The sequence below is a fragment of the Dendrobates tinctorius genome, unplaced genomic scaffold (genome assembly GCF_039654945.1).
Source record: "Dendrobates tinctorius isolate UK_male_01 unplaced genomic scaffold, ASM3965494v1 ptg000208l, whole genome shotgun sequence".
NCBI classification, from domain to species: Eukaryota; Metazoa; Chordata; class Amphibia; order Anura; family Dendrobatidae; genus Dendrobates; species Dendrobates tinctorius.
In genome coordinates this window covers 8,071,678-8,086,250 of record NW_027361875.1, presented here as the reverse complement: position 1 = coordinate 8,086,250, position 14,573 = coordinate 8,071,678, and the positions used below count along the sequence as shown (strand labels likewise).

General features: G+C 39.9%; 1 protein-coding gene across 4 annotated transcripts in view; it reads right to left on the bottom strand.

The window, feature by feature from the left end:
* SLC25A21 (solute carrier family 25 member 21) overlaps window positions 1-14,573 on the bottom strand; it is a 584,350-nt gene that overhangs the window by 545,820 nt on the left and 23,957 nt on the right. For all 4 annotated transcript variants that reach the window (XM_073554205.1, XM_073554202.1, XM_073554203.1 and 1 more), the window contains exon 2: window positions 9,942-10,047. In XM_073554205.1, the coding sequence (XP_073410306.1) occupies window positions 9,942-10,011 (70 nt within the window). In that variant the 5' untranslated portion in view covers window positions 10,012-10,047. The remainder of the gene's footprint in view (window positions 1-9,941; window positions 10,048-14,573) is intronic.

Genomic DNA, 14,573 nt, shown 5'->3' with positions numbered 1-14,573 from the left:
ATCTCATACTTTGCACTGATGAGGAGCAAAAACTCAATACATGTGTCTGCAAAGTGAGATTCTGGTTTGGCCTTTATCCTAAGTCATATTGCAAGCCTTCTTAAAGGGTTGATAATGTCTTTCTGGATCACTACTTCCAATAGGTGTCGCTATTTCAAGTCCTCTTCCTCTCTGCAGAGACAATTTGCATATCTAATTTCCCAGAGGATCATTGCCTGGCCTATAAGCCTCCTCACACTGGTATGCCAGACCTGACATGTCACTCTCTACAATAATATTTTTAAAAAATCAGCAACATTTTCTAATTTTAAATCCCTTAAGGACGGGCCATTTTGAGGCTTTCGGATAAAGCTTTTTACATTTTTTTGTTTTTTCTTCCATTATCTCATTCCAAAAGCTATAATAGTTTTATATTTTCATCAACTTAGCTGTATAAGGGCTTGTTGCAGGCTTATTTGATATTTTAAGATACATGTAGCCATTACCTAACTCTGGACAGAGTTTTGCGAGTGCTTATTGTTTGGCAAGACAAGCTCTAGTTTTCACTAGTACCATTTTTGGATAAATAATACTTTTTGATTTTATTTTGTTTTGTTTGTGAGACTTGATGACCAAAAATCAGCAATTCTTGTATTATTTTTTTATTTATGACATTGACAGTGCTGGATAAAGTTTTTTTTTTATATACTCCTGTATCCAAATTTATTTTTTTTTCGTCGGCTAAGGGTTTGTTTGTTTTTTTTATAAAAAGATGTTTTTATTGGTATCACCAATTTTTGGACCCTCAACTTTTTTATCACAATTTTGTGAAGTAAGATCAACAAAAGAAGAAATTATAGCATTTTCTTTTTTTAGAAGGGAAAAAATAATGATCTAGTTTTGTAGTGTAGGCTGTTACAGATGCAGCTATTCTAAATATTTATTTCTTTTTAGAGATGTTTATATTTTTTATAGATTAAATACATTTTTCACTGTGAAAAAAACTGTCATTTTAAAAAATTAACCTTTAAATTTTTGTTTTAATTTTTTTTTTTTACAATAATTAGATAGTCTAGTAGATACCACTTCTTGCATGATCTGATAGACATACAGTGAAGGAAAAAATTATTTGATCCCTTGCTGATTTTGTAAGTTTGCCCATTGTCAAAGCCATGAACAGTCTACAATTTTAAGGGTAGGTTAATTTTAAAATTGAGAGATAGAATATCAAAAATAAAATTAAGAAAATCACATTGTATAAATTAGATATATTTATTTGCATTTTGCAGTGAGAAATAAGTATTTCATCCCCTAACAACCATCCTAATCAACTCAGCTGTCTTACATATTCAACTTTATAAAATACTCCTGTCCACAAACTCAGTCAGACTCTAACCTCTACAACATGGGCAAGACCAAAGAGCTTTATATGGATGTCAGGGACAAGATAATAGACCTGCACAAAGCTGAAATGGGCTACAAAACCATAAGTAAGACGCTGGGTGAGAAGGAGACAACTCAGTCTCTTGTCAGTGGGCAAATTTACGCAATCAGCAAGGGATCAAATAGTTTATTTCCTTCACTGTAGGTAAATGGTAGAGGAAAAATCCACCAAAAGACCTTTTTTTTTAAGCTGTAGCCCCTATCAGCACCTCGCAATTGCAAGGGCTGCTAATGGGCTGACGGAGGGAGAATCCTCCCTTTCTAAAGGCAATTCTCATGTGCAGCTGTCACTTTTGACAGCGGCATAAGAGGGATTAAACTGCTAGGATTGCTGAAAACACCAATCCAAGAAGTTACACCAGGATTCTATGATGATCATGTCAATACTTTATTAGTCATGGAGCACAAACTGGGATCTAAGGGGCAACAGTTCACCTTGTAGAGAGTGACATGCCAGTGTAAGGAGACTTTTAGGCCACAAATTATGCAAATAACCTCTTCAGAGAAGAAGAACGCGTTTTTGCAGAAAAAAAAGCAACATGTGAACAAAGCCTTACCGAATGAGAAGAGGCAATTTCTTTTAACAGTTTATTGCATTTTTTCAGCCCTCATTCCTTAATGGACTGTAAACTCGTACTTTACACTGCCATATTCCTGTGCTTAGGTGATCTCCAACAGGTTCTAAATCAGATTCTTGGACATTATGTTTAATTGATCTTCACAATTAAATTATCATGCATAATCAAGGCCAGGAAAACAATAAATAAAGTTGCAGAATTCTGGATTTTTGATAAACTTGCCAGGAAAAGTGTTCAAAAGTCATATTTATTCCAAAATGGTCCCAACAAAAACTGCAGGTTGCCCTGTAGAAAACCAAGTTCTCAGGAAACTTCTTCAACAGAAGAATTAAAACATTATGGCTCAACTGGGAAATCCATTTCTTTTTTAGATTTGGTAAAAGTAGGGAAACGTAACAGAACTGTCTAACATTTGGTGCGTCCCTAACTGGTCCGAGCAATCAAATAAAGAGAGCATGTCATGGGTACCTCATAGTGAAAGCCAGAAAAAATAAGCATCAAAAAAGAAATAAAAATTTAGTTTGTTTTAATACAACATAGGTTACATTAAAAAGATACAACTTTTATTTATTTATTTTTTTTTTTAAATACAATTAAGCCTGCCAAATACCGTACACACAAAAATAAATGGAAGAATTAAAAAAAATAAAAATAAATATAGTTATCGCTCTTTGAAGGTGGTGACAGAAAAACAATAAGGGCAGCCAGGGGAAAGGGATGAAATCTCAGAAGGTAGTGGAAGAGGGCAGCGGTGGATGCCCTTGGTAACATCTTTCCTGACGGTGCAGTACAGTCCGTTGTAGTACCATTAGAAATAATGGACCTGTCCAGTCTAGGGAGAACACAAAGAGAACCTGCCACCAGGAAAAAGGCTATGTACCTGCAGATATGGGGTTAATCTGCAGGGTAATAGTGTCACTAACCTGCCCGGTGGCGCTTAGTCGAGTGTGGGGAGAAAATGAACTTTATTCCCACCGCAGTGTTCCGGTTTCAGTCACGGGGGCGCTGCTGGATCAGGTTCAATCACCGCTCTGAGTAGAGAGAGCGGCGCTGTAACTGCACCCCCGACCCTGACTGACAGGTGACGACAATGCAGAGCGAGTGTCAGATAGGGCCGGGGGCCACCGCTCTATATTCAGATAGGTGACAGCACCAGTGCCGGGACTGAAACGGGAACATTGCATAGGGAAATAAAGTTAGTCTTTAAAAGGGTCAGCCCCAAAATAAAAAAGTTATTTGCTCGTTCCGTAGGATAGGGGATAACTAGACAATGACTTGGTGACCAACAGCATTCCTATAAATGGGGCTCTGGAAGTTAGAAATTGAGCTCCTCATAGCCAAGGCTTGAATGGAGTGAAGGTGCGCATCCTCGACTTCCACTTAATTCACTATGTGACTGCTGGAGAAAGAGTCCACCAATTCCAGCAGTGTCATAGGAAATGAATTGAAGTCCAGTATGAGCACCTTCACTCCATGAAAGACAGGGATCTGCATAGCTCGGCATTTGAGCACTTTTCTCAGGATCTAAGCACAAGCAGTCAGACTACCCAGCGATCAGCATGTTATTCTTTTTATAGAGGATATGTGCTACCTTGCTATTTTGGTGATAACCCTTTAAACGCCACCATACATAGATGGACTTACTGTCAGTATGACTCCGAGTACGCTTATACCTACAGGACTCCTTCACTACTAGTGCCCCATTTATTATCGCTCCGGGTCCCACTTCAAACATTGCAGAAATGCAGAACATATAAAACTATAGGGACACTTTGCAATAGTAAGGCAACAAAAATAAGATTTAGCTTTCTCAGATTTATTTTTAATGATTAGTTATTTCTGCCAAAAGTAGCAGAGTAACAAACAAAACGTCTAGAATTATATCCGAACACTGTGCAAAGCTCTCCATTTCACTCCAGAACGCCATGACAAATGTAAAAATAATAATATTCTCTTTTAATGTTACATTTATAATAAAACAATAATAGAAAAACACAACTAATCTCTGTAACCATCAATAAAGAAAGGGCCAGCCAATAGCACAGGTTTTAGACACTTAAATATTAGGGTCCATTCTGCCATCTTGTGGACATTTTATATAGGTGCGTTTATTCCTTGTTATAAAGTCAATACACATACAGGGTTTATACAGAATCTATATATAAAGGTTTAATCAAAAGTATAAAGAAAAATTCTGCAACTTTCTAATATACTTTAAGTTTGAAAAATATGAAAAATTTGAGATTAGTGCAAATAAAGCAATTTTAGTTTTTTCTGTCCATTTTGCATTGCTTCCTGCGAAGCACATGAAGAATTAAACTCCACGAGTGCTGTTTTGTATGTAACCAGGGACGTAGATTTTAAAATGGGGTCTTGATTGCAGGTTTTCTGAAATAGTGGCACCTCAAAGTCACTTGAAAATTGAAATAGCCCCCAATATTATAAGTTTTGTAAAGTTCATTGAAACAATGAAAAACTGCTGCTAAATTGTTTATCCCTGCTAACATCCAAACCAAAATATATAACAATAAAATAGAAATAATATTTAAAAAAATGATGGTGATATAGAACAGATGTGGTAAAGGTTATTAATTATTTTGTGTAGTATGACTCACTGGTTTAAAGGGATAACATTTCAAAGTTTGACATATTAAAAATGTGTCAAATTTACAATATTTTAATAAATAAACACAAATGTTATCATCTTAAATTTACCACTAAGGCCTGATTCACACATCAGTTTTTCACCATCAGTCAAAATCCGCCAAAATTTGAAAATGGCGGATTCGCCATTTTTTCCCATTGAGATACATTAGTGGCGAATTTTGGCGGATTCTGTCTGAGGTGAACGAACTTTGCAATGTTTTTTGGCGCCATCAAAATGGAGGGAGACGGCGTGTCCGCCGTCGTCCACCATGTGGTAGAATGGGCGCCTATGGGCGGCGGATCTGCTATTTTGCGGAATCCGCCGGCGGAATCCGCTAAAGCGCACTGAGCATGCTCAGAAAAAAAAGATACTTTTCCAGACAGTCCAAAAACTATATAAGGTGGGCTAATTAATCATTGGTCCCAGACATCCGGCACCAGCCAGCATCTGCCCAGCAGAAAGACCCCCAACTGAGAAGAAAGAGAGAGACAGAGCCTGCCAGCCAGCCATAACCTGCCCAGCAGCAAGACCCCCAGCTGCAAGACCCCTGGAGCAAGAGGCCTGCCAGCACCTGCCCATCACCAAGCCAGGACGGAGAGGCCTGCTACCAAAGCCTGCAATTGTGTGAGTATTAAAACTATTTGTGTGGGGCGTGTCTGTGGCTTGCCTGTGTGTGTGTGGCCTGTTTGTATGTGTGTGGCCTGCGTGTGTGTGTGTGTGTGTGTGTGTATGTGTGTGTGTGGTCTGCCTTCCTGCATGTATGTTCGTGGCCTCCCAGTGTTGCATGTCTGTGTGTGTGTATTTTTATTATGCTTTTTTTTTTTCATACTTTGTTTTTCTGTTGCATGTGTACTGAATTTTATTTTCATAGTACTGTAATTTTATTTGCATATTTGCAATTGTGCTGTGATTGTGTTGTGTATTGTATGTGGTGTAACTGTGGTGTTGTATGTGGTGTTTCTGTAGTATATCACTGTTTTTTATTTTTCATTTATTGTCGTATTTAAAATAAAGAGCAGAGTAGCTCCTACTTGTGAAAAAAAAAAAATAATTATCTGTTTATAAACACTGTCCGTAGTATTATTTTAAAACCAGGTAAAATTAAGTATGGGTATACATGCAAAAAAGGTACATTAAGTGTTGGTTTTTGGTATACAAGTGTAGTTATACTCTCAAGTGAGAGATTGAAATTTACACATGCAAACACTTGGGTATACTCTCAGAGTTACAGGGAATTACACACATCCAATCACAGTGTGGTTACACTCTCAGTGAGAGATTTTCAGGGAATTTACACACATGCAAACACTTGGGTATACTCTGTGAGAGTTACAGGGAATTACACACATCCAATCATAGTGTGGTTACACTCTCAGTGAGAGATTTTCAGGGACTTTACACACATGCAAACACTTAAGTATACTCTCAGTGAGAGTTTCAGGGAATTACACACATTAATACCAATGAAGATTTTTTTTATGTTATTAAAATTCTCTTTATACTTGCAGATCCGTTCAGGAAGAACCCAGCAGGCCACAGAATACCCGCCAGTCCGCAGCAGAGCCACAAGAGCCACATAGGAAAACCTTCAGTTTTCCCAGTAAGTATAAAGGCCTGAAAGCTTTTATCTTTTGTATAGTAGCTTAACAAGTGTCTTTATACTTGCAAATCCGTTCAGGAAGGACCCGCCAGCCACACCGCAGCAGACCCGCAAGCCAGGCCGCAGGATTGTCTTCTTCTGAGAGCACCCCCTCACATCATCAGCGAACTGAGGTAAATATTTTTTTTTACTCTTATTTTACTTTTTTGATTTTTTTAACCCTATATGCATGTATTATGTTTTCACAGGAAGCTGAATCTGAGGAGCTTCCAGGAGGAGACATGCAGGGTGGAGAAATGCAAGAGTGTAAGTTTAGCATATACAAAAACTCACATACATACATACATACATAATAAAAAAGAGGCATTCAAAGAAAAAAAACACGGTCCCTACAATCAAACATGGCGGAGGTTCCCTGATGTTTTGGGGTTGCTTTGCTGCCTTTGGCACTGGACTGCTTGACCGAGTGCATGGCATTATGAAGTCTGAAGACTACCAACAAATTTTGCAGCATAATGTAGGGCCCAGTGTGAGAAACCTGGGTATCCCTCAGAGGTCATGGGTCTTCCAGCAGGACAATGACCCAAAACACACTTCAAAAAGCACTAGAAAATGGTTTGAGAGAAAGCACTGGAGACTTCTAAGGTGACCAGCAATGAGTCCAGACCTGAATCCCATAGAACACCTGTGGAGAGATCTAAAAATGGCAGTTTGGAGAAGGCACCCTTCAAATATCAGGGACCTGGAGCAGTTTGCCAAAGAAGAATGGTCTAAAATTCCAGCAGAGCATTGTAAGAAACTCATTGATGGTTACCGGAAGCGGTTGGTCGCAGTTATTTTGGCTAAAGTTTGTGCAATCAAGTATTAGGCTGAGGGTGCCAATACTTTTGTCTGGCCCATTTTTGGAGTTGTGTGTGAAATGATCAATGTTTTGCTTTTTGCTTCATTCTCTTTTGTGTTTTTTCATTTAAGACAAATTAAATGAAGATAGTACCAAAGAATTTGTGATTGCAATCATTTTTAGGAAGAAACTGAGTATTATCTGACAAAATTGCAGGGGTGTCAATACTTTTGGCCACAACTGTAATACAAACAGAGGTTAAAGGAAAAAGCCAATCATACAGATATACACACACAAACAACAAAGGTATACACTAGGGAGTGGAGGATGGGATAAAACCAAAGTTGGAGAAGGAAGGGAATTAGCAAACACCCAAAACCTAGCAAACAGTCTCAGATAAATCCACCAAACACCTTCTCAAACGACAACAACAAAACACCAGCTCCTAAACCATTCAGCATGAAGCTATCTCTGGCAATGAGTGATAGCCAGGCCCAGAATATATAGGAGGGAGTGGTCAACAGTGAACAGCTGAAAGCCTTAATGCAGGAAAGCTTCCAGGAGCTCTCATCTGAGCAGATTAACCAGTCCAGTGCTAAAAGAAACCTGCACAGTTTAATATGAAGTTGAAGTGCTTCTAATCAGTGCAGGAGTAGGAGAAATTAGATGTTACAGTCTTCTGGCTCCTGTCTGTTTTGGTAAGCCCATGACACTGTATCTGTCATTGTAGTCCTGATAATGAGACTGCTGAAAAGTCTTCTGAACAAAACAGGAAGTGTGACTCTAATAAAAGCCCTAGTGGTCAGTGTGAAAATTGCAAGATTTCTGGTTTATTTTTACATAGTGATATTGGAAAAAAAATAAGACTAACACAAAAAGCTTTTTACACAGTAGGCCATTTTCTGACTGCACATTCCATTTAAGGGCATGTGCCTCTTAAAAAATGTTTCTCTTTATCATGTAAAATGTGAGTCTATGTAAATGTTCTCAGCCTTTTCAGTATAACCAATAATCCCCAATTTATTATTATTCTGGAATCACCCAATGGCCTGGTATGAGGGACAACCCTCACATAAGACAGTTTGCCTCTAAGCTACAGGTTTTGATCATAGCTGTGCCCTAATGGAGCCGAGTTAAAGGGGTAGACCCGTAAATAACATATCACGTCTTGTACCTGCACATCCATACCAGAGCTACTTGGCAACGATCAATATTTATTTCACCACTCAAGGCATTTACAGCACAACCTTTGACTGAAAATCCTTGAAATCACAATACTGAGCCGGAGATTCCAGAGTCCGGTTCATTAGACGGAGCCGGAAAATGTCACATTTCACCTACTGAGAAAAGTATTGGTTCAGCACATTCCTCCCAAAGATGTGCAGCTTGTTACAGACGCACATGCCGCTTTACAGAAGAAAACACTATTTTCTAGAGAACATAATCACATCATTTTCTGCAGAAGTCCTCTGTAAGATATTAACACCACAAAGGAAAAAAAATTTATAGAGGCAAAATAAACCAGGGAGAAATGGACGATGGACGAGACCGTAAGTCTCTTAACTTGCACTTTTTGCTCTAAAATAAAATGTAAAATTGCACTTTGCATTGGGAAATGCATGGGAGCAACATTTTTGGAATATCCCCCCGCCCCTCCTCGCCTCACAAATGATCCAGGAGGACCAGTACTGGGGAATCTCCGCTACCCTGAAGTTTTTCCTATTCAGTCGCTGCCTATGCAGAGCACAGCAGCCGATGACAAACTATGCATAGTTAGTGACAGATGTCAGAGGATGAATAGCTTATTGAATGAAGACAGTCCTGAATCATGTGTGACGCACCCTGCTATCCGCAGCGCTGTGCCTATCTTCTCACCTGTAATTTTGTGAGAGGACAGAGATCCTCAGAGAGAGTGGTCCAAAACTTAGTAAAGTGTCCCTCATAATGAATAACAATAATCACAGTTTTACACACTTTTTCCAACTCTAACTAGGGTTAAGGTAATAAACAATTACCGTTACACTAAAAATATAATCTAAAAAAAAAAAGGTAAAAAAAATTATATATTTTTTATATATCTGTATATATTTTAGAAAGTACAGTATTTGTGGCTTTGAGTATTTTAAATAATTAATGGGGAAAAGGGACTCGAGGAGGTCCAAGGGTCTTACACCGGACTGTGGGCCTAATAATTTTTACCTATTGTCGAGGCCTTCTGATTTAAATATGATAAATCAAAATATTCTTTATACCATGGAAAGGTCAGTATTATAATGTATAGAAAACTAAGGGCTTATATACAAGGCGAGATTACTGCTCATTATCAGATGGTAGCACTTGTCATTACAACCTACAAGTAATAAAAGACATAACGTGGTCTCTACAGCCGTGTATTTATGGGGCTCTAGTATATAAACTCAACAGAAAAAATATTTTCATGCCTCATCAGATGAATGTCTCCAGACGCACCATATGATCACACAGAGGTCCTGTGGCCTCACAGTAGGGATCTGTACACTCCATGCCTTTGGAGGCATAGGCTCGGACTGGCCTACCGGAAGACAGGTGAGTCTCCAGGTGGGCCTCTGTGTAGGAGTGAGACCCCATACATGAGCTGTAATTGCAACACATACAAACAGAAGTAGCATCTCATCACTCATTTAGCAAGCTACACAGTTTATTGTTATATAGAAACATTGCTAAATGTGTGACAAAGGGTCAGGAAATATCCCATGACTCTGGACAGTGCGCCTCCAGAATCAATGTCACTGGTGGGCTCCTTGGCACTCTAGTCCGAGACTGCTCCCACGACCAGCGTCGTGCATATATACTGATCATAAATATGACACTTACCTGCAGATCCTCCAGCCAACACTTGCTGGGAAGCTTCTGTCCTAAAGCTGACATGTTGAGAAGGAGACATGACTGTGGGAACCAGGGGTAGAGATGACCAGATGTCCTTGACAGAGAGAACAATACATAAGGTTAGTGAATGGCTCACAGAAATCTGCAAAATCTGATGTATTCTGTACAAGGTCAGCCTCATTACAGTATATGTGTAACTGGAATACAGAGAGACACAATACCCTGTTTTGCTATCATCTTTTTACTAGCACTTGCTGTTTATTGTTGAACATTTTTTAACAGCAGAGTATTTTTTCACATTTGTTGTATTTTGTCTCTCTGTGTTCCAGTCTCTTGGTGGTGTGAACACTGTCTTACTGACTTGTTCACTGTATGTGCATGGCCCATGCGTTCGTTTTTAGCATATGTGTAACGTACATTGCACTATTATCCCTCAATATACCCCTAAACTGTCCATCACTTCCTTTCAGAACCTACACATGCACTGGCGTTTTATCGTGAGGGCTGAATCATCTGGAATTCACCACAATGATCATTGTTATCCGGTAAGACTGACCCGAGTCATGTATCCAATGTCTACTAGCTCTAAGGCTGAATTCACACCAACCGCAATGTCTGGGTCAGCCTCGAGTCAAGAGACAAGCAGCGGGTCTGTATTTGGACCGCAAAAGTAGAGTGTGTAATAACCGGCTCACGTATTCCTCCACACCACTGCTTGACAGCTTTCTCTGTACACTGTGCATAGGCAGACAGCTGCCAAAGATTGCTGGGGGCAGGGTTATACAGAACTCATGAATATGGAGCACTACATGGCAGCAGGTTTCCTAGTCCTCTAGTGATAATCTCCTGCTGATAAACCTGTGATTTTATCAAAAGCAGCCCTATAAGTGACACATAGCTGGAACCAGGGTCTCTGCTTCTGATGCTCTCAGTTTAGCTGGCAAAAACCTGCTCACAGATTCCCTTTAACCATTTTTTTCTAACAATGTAGCAGAAATCCGCTCTGACGTCTGCTCATGCACCTAGGATGCATATAACACACACCCCAAGCATTGTGTGTGACCCCTGCACTTCACATACACAACCGCAATGTTCTGGTCCTGACTGCAGTGTATTTTCATACTGCTAAATAGGGAAGCAATTTTGTTCTATGTCGCGTTCACACGTTGCAGCTGCAAAGCATTGGTTTGTTTTTTGGTGTGATCATAGTAGAATCCCAACATTTTTGCTTCTACTTTATACAAATGCAGCAAAAAAATGCTTTTTTTGCCATAAATGTGGCAAAAAAATGCATCGCGGTCGTAAAGTGTGAAAGCAACCTTAGGCCTTTCTCATATGAACGCATTTCAGACGTCCATAATAACAATGTATAATGGAACAGATATTTCTTAAGTATTTTCATTTGCCCATTATGGGTCCCAGAGGTGGCTTGTGTATCTCTAAGACAGCGTCCTTCCTCCGCATCCAGATGGAAACCGATTAGGGAGACGGCCGTACATGTCCGCCACTCTCCTTATGTACTTCTATAGGAGTTACAGAAACGCCACCCACAACCATTTCACGTAGATATGACACAGATGCATAAGGTAGGAACACCCATTTCAATACTACCATATATATGTGGGGGGGGGGCATGAGATACAGAAAATTAAACCAGCTAACTCTCCATAAAAATTGGTCATCAGTAAGTTGATTTTCTCAAATGCGGCTCTATCACCTGTAAAACCTGTTCACATGCGATTAACTACGTCGTCTATATAATAGAATTCAATATCTTCAACTTAAAAAGTATGACGGTTCAACAACTAGAAAACTCAAGACACGGAAAAGAGAACACCGATATGATATTGAACAGCCCTCTAATCGTACTATGTCCAATGCTTCCATTTTGTCAACATACATAACAGAAAAACAACTTTTATTTTTGTTTTGTTTATGCCATAGAACACAAATCACAAGAAAATTCCCTGCGGTAATAGATGTGATACACTGCATAACAGAGACGCCATCTGGATTTTTTCCTTGGACACACGGGTTCCACTTGGTTTAAACCTCAGAAAGGTAATCATATTACATTATTACCATAATATCATTTGCATTCATTGTTTTAAATTTTTATTTTCCAGTCACTATTAAGGGGGATTTACACATAGCGATACCGCTAGCAATATCGCTGAATCGTCACCGATTTTGTGACGCCGTGTCTGATACTTACCTGCAACCGGCTCCCCCACTGGCTATCGCTGATCTCGCGAGAACGTCCTGGGCTGTTTCTCGTCAGCGACTTCCTGCTGGCGCCGTCGAGCGACGTCATCGCCGCGTCTGACAGGTAACGACCGCTGCTGCGTCGCTGCTGAGATCTGCCTGTTTGGCAGCTCACTAGCGACCATTTAGCGATGCACCAGCGATCCTGACCGGGTCATATCGTGGTCAGGATCGCTGGTGCATCGCTAAATGTAACGGAGTCCTTAGGCTATGTTCCCACAGTCAGCAAACACTGCGGATTGGACATCGTGTACATGCGCAGCGTCAAACCAGTAGCAACCAGATACTACATTTCAAGAAATCCCATGCTCACTATGCGTGCATGGACGCCTCCGGCTTCCCTGTAGAGTCGGACATGCCACGCGTCTTTCCTGACCGCAGCATGTCTATTTATGGAGGGGAGACACTCCGTCTCCGCTGCATAAATTACCCATTGACTATCACTAGATGCGGTAAAACCGCATTATCTTCCTAGTTACATGTGTTTTAAGTGCAGGAATGCAGCTTACTCCGCATGTGTACTAATTTACATAATGGTGTACCTTGTTTCAGCCAGAAGATCGCGAGAACTGCAGTGCACAAGACCGCTGAGGACATCTCTGGTCATCATCTTCAAGCTCCGCTGTGTCTGGATGTCAGGCTGAGTGGTGGCATAATGCCAATGTACAGCAAAAGGCATCCAGATGTAGCACAGCTGCACTCGACATTATTAAAGGAGTCTGTCATTATTTCAATTACAGGACTTTATTCTGGCTGTGTCTTTATTTACCATGTAACTGTAGGATTAATAATAGATACCGTATATACTCGAATATAAGCCGAGATTTTCAGCCCAATTTTTGGGGCTGAAAGTCCCCCTCTCGGCTTATATTCGAGTCATATACACCAGGGGGTCGAAGGGGCTGGGGTGTCAGGTCACACTTACCCGTCCTGACAGGTCTCTGCAGCCCCCAACTTATCCACAATCTCCCTTCCTTCCTTCAGCGGTCACATGGTACCGCTCATTACACTCATGAATATGCACATATTCATGAGGTGTAATGAGCGGTACCACGTGACCGCTGAAGGCAGGAAGGGAGATCGCAGAGAAGCTGGGGGCTGCATAGATCGTGCCAGGACGGGTAAGTATAGCGATACTCACCTGTCCGGGTCCATCGCTGCTTGCGGCTGTCTGGCACGTCATCTGTCACTTCATACTCTTATGCATGTATTTGCATGTACCACATGGCCACTGCTGAGAGCGCTCTGGATATAGCATTGTTATTGCTCTGGCACTATTTTAAAGTGATAACATTTCATTATCTACCATACCAGCTTTCTGGTTTTGAGCAATTTTTTACATGACTTTTGGCTTTGTGCATAAATTATTTCTCTGTATATTGCATTCACCAGAGCAATAAAACGGTGCATAGTGTCCCAGCTTTGGCTAGTTTGTGAGTTATTTTTTGATCTTTATAACACAGTTGCATGGAGTGCGCTCAGTCTATAATGTTTTTATATATGTGTCTAGCTCATGATCTCTGCTCAGGGCGCTTATGGTATTAGTAAATTAGCAAGTTGGAATAATTTTGTGATATTATATTATCAAGCATTAGCTATAATACCATAGCATTTATTTATATTTTGGACTGGAATATTCGTTATCCTCTACATGCCGCCCTGGCAGTGATCTGTGTGTGTCACTTATTCACAGCTGCACCTTTAACCCCTTCACCCCCAAGGGTGGTTTGCATGTTCATGACCGGGCCAATTTTTACAATTCTGACCACTGTCCCTTTATGAGGTCTTAACTCTGGAACGCTTTCATGGATCCCGGTGATTCTGACATTGTTTTCTCGTGACATATTGTACTTCATGATAGTGGTAAAATTTCATTCAAATAACTTGCATTTATTTGTGAGAAAAACGGAAATTTGGCGAAAATTTTGAAAATTTCGCAATTTTCCAACTTTGAATTTTTATGCCCTTAAATCACAAAGATACGGCACACAAAAAACTTGATAACTAACATTTCCCACATGTTTACTTTACATCAGCACAATTTTGTAAACAAAATTTTTTTTTGTTAGGAAGTTATAAGGGTTAAAACTTGACCAACGATTTCTCATTTTTACAACACCATTTTATTTTTACGGACCACATCACAGTTGAAGCCACTTTGAGGGGTCTATATGATAGAAAATACCCAAAAGTGACACCATTCTAAAAACTGCACCCCTTAAGGTGCTCAAAACCACATTCAAGAAGTTCATTAACCCTTTAGGTGCGTCACAGGAATTTTTTTGAATATTTAACATCTAACTTTTTTTTCACAAAAAAAATACTTCAGGTTCAATTTTTTTTATTTTACCAAGG